Below are 9,987 nucleotides of genomic sequence, written 5' to 3'. Positions count from 1 at the left end.
CCCCCATACCTGAAACTTCCATTCTATCTCCACTGCTCAAAATCAAGGTTCAGCTCTATCTTCTCCCAATAATCCTAGTTAGTTGCCCTTTTATCAAATTATCTAAAAACACTTTGTAGCATACCAGGTATCTTAGCATCTTGAAAGTATGATTGATGTATTGATATTGTATCCTGTATTTACCAAACATACGATCAGATCACTTGATGTTCATTGTATGGAAAGGGACAGTCCAAAGGACTAGCATAGGACCGGCAAATTCCTGGGCTGGGCATTGACAGTCATGCTGCCCTGGCTCAGAGTACATTCATTTGCAAAGCGTGGGTTGCATTAATCTCCTCCTCTGTGATTCTGTCATTGTCAATGCTACAATCATGTCACATATTCATTAATCACCTCCCGCTTGACCTTCCTAAGATCCCCAATAAAGGCTGGGGAATGTGTGCGAGCCTTCCCTTCTCTTCTCTTCCACCTCTTACTCTCACAGGGTTTGCTCTCCCTCTTGCCTCTTACAATCTTGATCTTCCTATGGCCTATTATGTTCCTTGTGTCTGACAACGCAGCTGCCCCGCACATCTCCCATCAATCTCTTGGCAGTGTGGTCTTTGAGGGATGTCCCAGAGCTCTCAGCTCCACGCAGGTTCTCTTGGTCCTCATCCGTATAATTTCTCCACTTGCTTTCTCTTTCTAGAGGTAATGAGGTCATCCCCAGGTGTTTTAACTTGTGGTCTCTGAGTCTTTATTCCTGTGTCTCTTCCTCTGACTGCTTTATCTATCTCACATCCATATTCCTTTAGCCTCCATTCTCCTTCTCAGCTCACCCACCCCATAAATAACATAGGACTCCGTGGTGGGTCTCTATACACTTTGATCACTCTTTTGCTACCCATTCTTTCTCCTTATACTTCTATACTTGGCTGTAGCATCCCTCATAAATTCTTTGGGGGCAATTTTTCTCAATCCATCTCAATTTCCTCTATTTTCGACTATACATTTCTGGTAGAACAGTTTAATGGTGGATTTTCCTAAGACAGTCTGACTACCAATCATTGCCCTGCTCAAAAGCCTTCAGTAACTATTACCTTTTTTTCCCCCCTAAATCTATACCTCCCATCATAGAATCAATACTGTGTATTGGTTCCAAAGCAGAAGAGTGGGACTTACCCAGGGTCACACAGTTAGGAAGTCTGAGGCCATATTCAAACCCAGGACTTCCCGTCTCTAGGCCTGGCTCTCTATTCACATGAGTCACCTGGCTGCCCCATTGCAGGCAATTTTTTAAAATATCCCAGGCACTTGGGCAATGCTTACTGAATGTAGTAAGATTTTTTTAAAGTCATAGAAAATTTGGTAAGCCAATTTATAAAAGTTGCCCTTGGAAATCAAGTGAAACTATAGTCTCTCAAAAATCTTGGTTCAATTTTAAACTTTTAATAGTTTAAATCTGAACTAAGAGAGGGAGACTTATGTTGACTGAATACTTTGAAAGATTGCTACATCCAAATCTTTTGAAGCAGTTTTTACAATATAAAAGAAGTGGCAAACTATGTAGATGTATCATTGGATTGAACAGCCTGCATATTATTATTTGGCTTTCATTTTGACTAGCTTCACAAATGTCTTAGCTGAATCATAAGCACCAGCAAAACAGGGACCAAGCTCTTCTGGATTTTAATCTATAACTCCCCAGTACTTAGCACTACATAAATAGTAAATACTCGTTAGACTAAATGAAAAATTATATGAAAGCAAAAAATGCCATATAATTGCTTAGTAGATCCAAAAAAGAACAAAAACTATCTCACTTTAAAGTTCACATTCTAGTTAATGAAGGCTAACAAATACTTAATAAGCAGTTACTATGTGCCAGGCATTGTGCCAAGTCCTGGATGTAGCAAAAAAACAAAAACAACAACAAAAACCCTCAATCCCTGACTTTAAGGAGCTTACAATCTAATGGGAGAGGTGAAGGAAGGAAAAACAACATGCAAACAAAATATGTACAGGATAAACAACAGAAGATAACTGAGAAAAGACACTGGAATTAAAAGGGAGTGGGAGACTTCCTGTAAAAGGTAACATTTTAGTTGACAGCTATAATAGTTAATACATTTATATAGCTCTTACTACTTGGCAGGCATTGGCACCTCATTTGATCCTCACAACAATCCTAGGAAGTAGGTGCTATTATCATCTCCACTTTACAAATGAAACTGAAGCAGACTTAAAGTGACTTTGCCTAAGACCATACTGTATCTCCAAGAAGCCAAAGAAGTCAATAGGTAAGAGTTGAGGAGGGAAAGCATTCCTGGCATAGGGGACAACCAGAGAATGACAAGAACTGAGACAGTGGGAGTGTCTTGTTCTTAGAACAGCCAGAAGGTCAGTGTCACTGGACCACAAAGTTCATGATGGGGAGTAAGGTGTAACAAAAGATAGGAGAGAACTAGGTTACCTAGGGTTTTGAATGCCAGAATTTTGTATTTGATCCTAGAGCTAATAGGAAGCCACTGGAGATTGGGGTGTGAGAGACATGATGTTCTTTAGAAAAATCACTTTTAGTAGCTGAAGGATAGAGTGCAACGAGACTTGAGGAAGGCAGACCACCAGCAGGTAATTTCAAAATCCCCAAGCAAGAGATGATGAGTTTGCATTAAAAGTGGCAGCACTGTCAGAGAAAAAGGAATATATTTGAAATATTGAGGTGAGATTGAAAGGGTTTCATAGCAGCTAGGTGACACTGGATTGAGGGTCAGGCCTTGGGGCAGGAGGACCTGGGTTCAAATTTGACCTCACATACTTGATGACTAAACCTGTGCAAATTGCTTAACCCCAATTGCCTAGCCCATACCACTGTTTTGCCTTGGAACCATTAATTAGTATCCATTCTAAGACAGAAGATAAAGGTTAAAAAAAAAAGAGGGGTCAGATAATGATGGGTAGAGAGGATAAACTAGTTGCAAGCCTGAGGGACTGACTGTATATACATACATTCATTATAAAATGGACAATAATCTCAAAGGGGACAGTGGGATGATTCAGAAAGGTCTCCTGTAGATGGTTATTAAACTGGGTCTTACTTAAAGATGAGGAAATAAAAGAATTAAGAGAGGGAGACTATCATTCCAGGAATGGGAGTATCAGCTAGCAAAAAACTGAACTGAGGATGTTTACTTTTCTATTACTACATTTCTTCCTCTTCCTCCTACTGGTACTCTACACTCAGAATTTTGTTATTGTTGTTGTGTTTTTTAAAACCCGTACCTTATGTCTTAGAATCAATACAGTGTATTGGTTCTAAGGCAAAAGAGCAGTAAGGGCTAGGTAATGGGGGTGAGGTGACTTGCCCAGGGTCAGTTAGGAAGTGTCTGAAGTCACATTCGAACCCAGGACTCTCCCATCTCTAGGCTTGGTTCTCAATCCACTGAGCCACTCAGCTGCCCCCTTAAAGGTGCTCTGAGAAGAAAACAATTTAATGCTGAAAACTGTAAAATTATAGTGACCAATCTTGAACTCCAAAGAGACTTGAAAATGCAACTCCTCCTATCTTTGCAAAGGTGGGGGGGCTCTAGGTTTGGATCAACTGTAAAATTTCAGTTGATGTGTCTAGTTTTGCTAAACCTTCTTGAATAAACTGTCCATTAGCATCCAGCAAAAAAAAAAAACAAAACAAAACTATCATTGTAGATATTAAGTTATTGTGATTTTTTTATACATTAGAACTTCAATCTTTGAACGAACCCAGACTAAAATGGGACAAGAGCCAGAGATAGATTTTAAATACTTTTGCTATTCATTAAAAGCTATGATAAGATTTTTATTAAGATTAAATTTTGGTTAAAAGAAGTTTCAGGGATTTGTTATATGTAACATAACTCCTTCACTTTAACACACACAAATCAAGCAGATTCTCATTTCTATGAGAAAATAAATAGTAATACATACAATTTTTTTTTTAAAACAAGCATTTGCACCAATTTATTTAAAGAATACTTTGTACAGTTTATTTTTCACTGGTCTGTTCTGGCATGCTTCTAATGATATCAGAATCACCTAGAAAATTTAAAAAACAAAATAGTGTTATAATTTACATAAAGGCAACTGATGAAGCTTATTATCAGTCAAAAGCAATTTTCTTCCTGAATTATTCTCCCCAAAATTACAACATTCTTTAAAAACTGCCACACATACTGTTACTAATTATAAGGCTTCCTCCTTCCCTTTAAGGAGTAACTATCTACTCAGAAGCAATTTTCATTGCTCTGAGTTGGAACAAGAAAATACCACTAAAGAAAGCCAAACATCCCAGTTTCTATTTCCAGAAGATAAATACATCTTACCTTTAGTTTGTTACCAGCATTTATAAAACCAAAACTAGGGAAGAGAACTAGTTCTGGAGGCACAATGCATGGTCTTAATCTAGCGAATGTCTAGCCTGACCAGATCACAGTAATATCAGGCCAGCGAGAATATTCGCAATACCCAAACCAAACTAAATTATCTATAATGGGAATCCCAATTAAAATCCACTGAAATCATTAGACTGCCTTTGCTAACAATTTTATTCTAAAGCTAATGATTCCCCCACCCTTTCAAAAGATCAGCAATGCTTATTTCCCATTCTAATCATTTTAGAATTTTATCAAGTATAAAAGCTAAAGTCTCTCAGAAGAGCCCTAGTGTTTCAAAATCATTTAAGTTCAAAAACCTGGGCAGCCCAGACTTTTTGTACATTCATCAACCTTTCCTATAAAAATATGCCATCATAATTAAATTTCTCGTCCACCACAACACTGCCTGGCTAGGTAAATGAAATACATTTTTTTTAAGTTGTGCAGACTTTGTTTTTAAAAATCTACAACCTTAATTCACAATTGAGGCTCAGCACAATTTCTGACACTTAAGTGCTTTAAATACATAATTAACTGGCTACAAGTAGGCACCATTAAGTTCTTAGACATTAGCCTATGAAATAAACCATCAAGTTTAAAAGATACTATGTGATGCACACTAATAGTTTAGCTGATTCAAAAACAAAAACAAAAACAAAAACACCAACGTACCTGGATCAATGATAGCCAGGGTACATACTCTGTAGTACTTCCCACATGCTGTACCCAATTCAATGTTGTTGCCACTGTAATGATGTACACCAGTTTTGGCCAACATAGCATAATATTCAATTTCTGATTTTCTGAAAATAAAATAAACGACACATTAAACCACCATCCAGATAAATGAAGCTTTGCCACTGTCTATTGAATAAAGATCAAACTTGAAACTATCATACTTCAACTTACCTTTTCCAACTTAACTTTTCTTAAGTCCTCAGCCTTATACACACTATATAATCCAATAAAATCAATGCAAAATAGATCCTACACTTAGCTGCCCATCCCTTTTCTTAGCCATTCCTTCTGTCTGGAACAGTTTTCCCTGCTACCCTATCTTTCAAGGGCTAGTCTTTTAGTGTCATGACCCAAGACCTCCCCAATTCCTCTGAAATTTGCCTCCTCCTTGCAACATTCTCAGGGTATGCATGGGATCTCCCATACTGGCTCCATGCATTTTTTTTCTTTGCACTCAGTATAGTAACAGTTTTATGTATGTAACACATATGTTTGTTGAAAAGAGTAACAATTCAATAATCCTACAGCTTTTGATTTTGTTTAAAAAAATTAAATTTAACTAGCAAAAAAAAAAACCACTTTTAAGCCAGTCTATTAGTATCCAAATGAACTGAGCAGCTAAATTGGTAGGTGGATGGAATGCTGGGTCAGGAGTCAGGAAAAACCTGAGTTCAAATCTGGCCTCAATACTTGTGTGACCTTGGGCAAGCCAGTTTACTCATTTGTAAATGAGAAGGAAATGGCAAAGCATTTCAGCATCTTTGCCAAGAAAACCCAAAATTGGATCAAGAAAAGTTGGGCCAGATTGAACATTCAAATTAGAAGTGTGCTTAGCATTGTTAGGACTGGGGAGACAAAAAAACAACAGTTCCCTGTTCTCAAGCCCAGTCTAATCAATAAGGGACTAAAAGGATGCAACCAGCAAATTATGTAGAAACTAAGATATATTAAAAACAAAATGTTAATTTGCAGAAGTGAGATTTTTTGCTGGGATATTTAGGAAGGTAAAGGAAGCCAGGAGAGGAGGCAAAGAATTCCAGGAAATAATTTACTGAGTGCTTATTATGTGCCCAAAGTGGAAAAGATACAAAAAGAACTAAAATAGGCTACCTACTCTAGTTATTAAATGTTTACTGACTAGATGTTCTCCAAAGAACTTACAATCTAGATTGCAATAATAAAGTATATAAATGAATGCATATCCTTAGTATCATAAAACATTATAAAGGACAAATGAATGATACAGGCAAAAAGTGCTAGTTTCTCAGAGGAAGATATAGTTTGGTGAAGAGTGGTCAAAGAAGGTTTCCCAGAAATAGTCTTTGAAGGGACCTTAAAGAATAAGAGGCAGCTAATTGGGAAGAACAAAACCCCTCGCCATGCTAATTTGCAAAGGTCAATGGTCAAAACAGAAGTACCATGGGCATGTAAAAATTAACTGGAAAAAAAATACATTTTAAAACAGATTCTTTAAGTCTTAAATTCCCAAACCATTTCTCCTGAGAAGTGTTATACATGGCTTAGTAAAATTTCCTAGGACCAGCTAAATTTCTGCAGACCTCAAGATTTAAGCCTATTGTGCACCATTGCTTTACCACAGTTGTTAACAACCCTGCTCAAAACAGATTAAAAATTTAATTGGGAAACACTGAACAAAATACAGTAAAGGAGATGCCTATTTGTATACTTGTGGATTTCTATGTGGCATACACTGGTAAGCATCCTCCATTTCTTTTGACAGCACCACTTTAAAATATTTTACCTAATTTACATAATATATGACCCTCAGACATAGTATGTGAGGCAATTAGTTGGTATATTAAGTAGAATATAGGACTTCGAAATCAGAAGACCATCAGTTCAAATCCCACCTTGGGCCCCTTACTAAGCAGTGTCTCCCTATTACTTAACCTTCTGCCTCATTTCATCTGTAAAATGAGGAAAATAACACCTAGCTCCCAATATGTTATATGAGGTAATATTTATGTTTTGCAAATCTCAAAGCAATAAATACTAGCTATTACTGTATTTACTTTAATCCCCTCATTTTCCAGATAAAACTATACTCATTTCAATTTTAATTACCTATATATAAAAGAATAGGATTCCCTTACAGCTCCAATACAAAGGCTTTACAAGGATTACAATCAGATTTAGTACTGAAAGTCCATGGCACACTATTTGTACCAGTTTTCAAATCTCCAAATCAGAAACATCAACCTGTTATTTTCATATTTAGTGTATGTCCTAGTAAAATGTTTAACTTTTAAAAAGAGTCTAAAAATTTCCTTCCTGTTTCCCAAATGCCAACTCTACATAGTTCAATACCAGTCTCAAAGCAACAATGTTGTAAAAGCCCTTCTGCAAATTAAGACTAGTTTATGTTGTTAGATACAAATTTTAATAAGCACAATTTCTTAGATTTGGAGTTCTGCAGTCTATAAAGATCTTTTCTCAAGTCAACCATTTAAGGTAGGTGGTGTAGATTTTATCCTCATTTTATAGACAAGGTAATAAATGAGGCTCAGATGCTTTTAAGTTCCTGGTCACATGGATAGTACACTTTTGGGACAAGATATAAAACCAGGTCTTCAAAAGTAGTTTTGTTTTACCTAAAACTCTGTAAAACCTCTATTTCTCACTTAATTCTCATAACCATGTGAGGAAGGTGTATTATCCATATTTTACAGCCCAGAAAAGTTCGGTCAGATTCTGACTAGTCCTAGATGCTACATTTATTAAGTGTTTGAAATTAGATTTAAGCCTGGAATTCTGACTCCCAAGTACAGGGAGGTTTCCGTCTACTTCAACAGACACCCTCCTAAGAAAGCACAAATGATGGCCCTCTCAAGATGGTATCCCACAGAAAATCTATTGGAGGTTTCCCACAGCACACAGAAACACGGCCACTTACCTCAAAGCCGGACAGTTGTTGGCTAAGATGACCAATTTGGCTTTGCCTTGTCTGATCATTTTCAGGGTCTGTTTGTAGCCCAGCACGTATTTGCCGCTTTTCATAACCAGCTGGAGCCTCGAGTTGATAGACTCCAGAGACTTTTTCTGCAGAAAACATTTCAGACTGTTTTAAGTCCAGGGCTCCAGGTAGCCAGGGAACCCCACCCAGATCCGAAGCCGGGCCATGCCCAGCAGCTTCTGGGATCAGGGCAAATGAAGCCTCCCCGCCAGGCCTTTCCGCATCCTGACCTGGCTTTCGCTTTTCTCGACCCTGGAAATCTAGCCTGAGTGTATAGGTGTAAGGAGAGATTTCGGCCCTCCTAAGCTCGCCCGCCCTTGGGCCCCTGGGTGCAGCCCGGAATGCCCGGGTGGCTCCACGTGTGGAGGCCGCCGGCGGCTTGGGCCCGCCCCACTCACCGTCTTCTTTGCGGCCACCATCTTCCTGCCTGCAGTGCGGGAGGACCCTCAGTCTGGAGCATAGAGAGACAAGAGGGGAAATTTAGCATCCGGAACTCCCCACCTGCGACCCCCAAACCCCGCCATTCCCGAGCTCGCGGAGGCCCACTCACCAGAGACCTGCCGCCAAGATGGCCGGGAAGCGAGAAAGGAAGGAATTCCCACAATGCAGCACTCTTCAGGGGCGGGACCGGAAGCGGAAGAGCGTATTCGCCGAGCTGGGGACAAGGGGAAGTAGGTAGTTGCTATTGATAATGGCGGCTCTAGTATGTGGAAGATGCAGTCCTTCTGTCCTCTCTCTCTCCTAGGCCAAGTCCGGAAGTGGGGAAAACAAGCCGGTGGGTGATGTCTGGAGCGACAAGACTCCGGGAGTGGACCTCGAGGAAAGTCCTCCCTGGACATCTAGGCCGAGCCCCATTGTCTTGTAGGTGTGGGAAAGCCCAAGCGTTGAATTTGGACTGGGAGGATGCGGGTTCGAATCTTTTGACAACTTTGGCCTCGGTTTCTTCAACTTCTGTAAAATGAGAGGTTTAAAAGGCTTTTTAAAAATAACCACACCTGGGGGAAGCTGGGTAGGTTAGTGGATTGAGAGCCAGGTCTAGAGACGGGAGGTCCTGAGTTCAAATTGGCCTCAGACACTTCCCAGCTGTGTGACCCTGGCTAAGTCACTTGACCGCCATTGCCTAGCCCTTACCACTCTTCTGCCTTGGAGCCAAATCACAGTATTGACTCCAAGACGGAAGGTAAGGTAAGGGTTTAAAAAAAAATAATAACCACAGCTGGCATTTATTTAGAGCTTTAAGATTTACAAAGCTCTTACTTAGAAGTTCCGTCTTCCAGACTGCAAAACCCTACTCTATCCGCTGCCTCATCTAGCACTATTTCACCATTATTGTCTCCTTTTGCGGTTCTATATATTCTGAGGAGCCCACACATTTTTCACCAGTCTACCAAATGTGACACACAAAAAAGACAGCTCAAACATCTAGAATCACAAAGGAAAACAATTATGTTGAAATACAGGCTTTAATTTTTGGACCGCAGTTGAGGAACCTCTGGGCTTGATTGAGGTTCTTTCCAGTTCTACATCTGTCTCCCCATGAAGTGGATCTGGGAAAGGGGAATAGCCAGTGGGTAGCAAAGCCTGACACCCCCCACCCCCATGGAAAAAGATACTCTTTAGAGAGGAAAGGGGGTGGGAAAAACTGCCTTGCTTTCCCTGGGAGCCCCAGCTGGTGAATACTGCCTACTGCTCTTCCTCAGTGTTCTGTCTATGCTTCTTTTCTCCCTCTATACTACTCTTGTGGGTTTCATTCCTATCTGATTCTGGTGATTCTCAAGTTTGCTTTTCCTGCCCCAGTCTCTACTTCCAATCTTGAATCTCCAATTGCTTTTCAGACATTTCGAACCTGATGCCCAAGCGGACTTGTTAAACTCAAAGGCATAT

General features: G+C 39.6%; 2 protein-coding genes and 1 non-coding gene across 3 annotated transcripts in view; 1 reads left to right on the top strand and 2 right to left on the bottom strand.

Moving 5' to 3' along the window:
- Positions 1-3,947: 3,947 nt before the first annotated feature.
- On the bottom strand, positions 3,948-8,782 carry RPL30 (ribosomal protein L30). Its single transcript, XM_007488146.3, has 5 exons — positions 8,654-8,782; positions 8,502-8,554; positions 8,044-8,189; positions 5,064-5,194; positions 3,948-4,053 (listed from the first exon to the last, which is right to left on the bottom strand). Exons 2-5 carry the CDS (start codon positions 8,520-8,522, stop codon positions 4,004-4,006), a joined length of 348 nt encoding a protein of 115 aa, XP_007488208.1. The 5' UTR covers positions 8,523-8,554; positions 8,654-8,782; the 3' UTR covers positions 3,948-4,003.
- LOC130458644 (small nucleolar RNA SNORA72) lies at positions 4,346-4,479 on the bottom strand. Its single transcript, XR_008918053.1, has one exon. It is a non-coding gene; the product is annotated as a small nucleolar RNA SNORA72 (small nucleolar RNA).
- Positions 8,783-8,882: 100 nt separating the features above from the next.
- Positions 8,883-9,987, top strand: part of ERICH5 (glutamate rich 5) — a 40,115-nt gene continuing 39,010 nt past the window's right edge. Inside the window, exon 1 of the mRNA XM_016431828.2 lies at positions 8,883-8,964. Within this exon, the coding sequence (XP_016287314.1) occupies positions 8,886-8,964 (79 nt within the window). The 5' untranslated portion in view covers positions 8,883-8,885. The remainder of the gene's footprint in view (positions 8,965-9,987) is intronic.

The sequence above is a fragment of the Monodelphis domestica genome, chromosome 3, assembly GCF_027887165.1.
Source record: "Monodelphis domestica isolate mMonDom1 chromosome 3, mMonDom1.pri, whole genome shotgun sequence".
NCBI lineage: Eukaryota > Metazoa > Chordata > Mammalia > Didelphimorphia > Didelphidae > Monodelphis > Monodelphis domestica.
Note: the sequence above shows the minus strand (reverse complement) of the source record. Positions and strands in the feature narration are given on the sequence as shown.

What these genes read in the sequence shown, in the direction of transcription:
- RPL30 (XM_007488146.3), bottom strand. Translation starts at nt 8,522, where the DNA reads ATGGTGGCCGCAAAGAAGACG. An exon ending in TGGTGGCCGCAAAGAAGACG is followed by an intron (nt 8,190 to 8,501) that starts GTGAGTGGGGCG and finishes TGTTTTCTGCAG; the next exon opens with AAAAAGTCTCTGGAGTCTAT. An exon ending in AACAACTGTCCGGCTTTGAG is followed by an intron (nt 5,195 to 8,043) that starts GTAAGTGGCCGT and finishes TTTTATTTTCAG; the next exon opens with AAAATCAGAAATTGAATATT.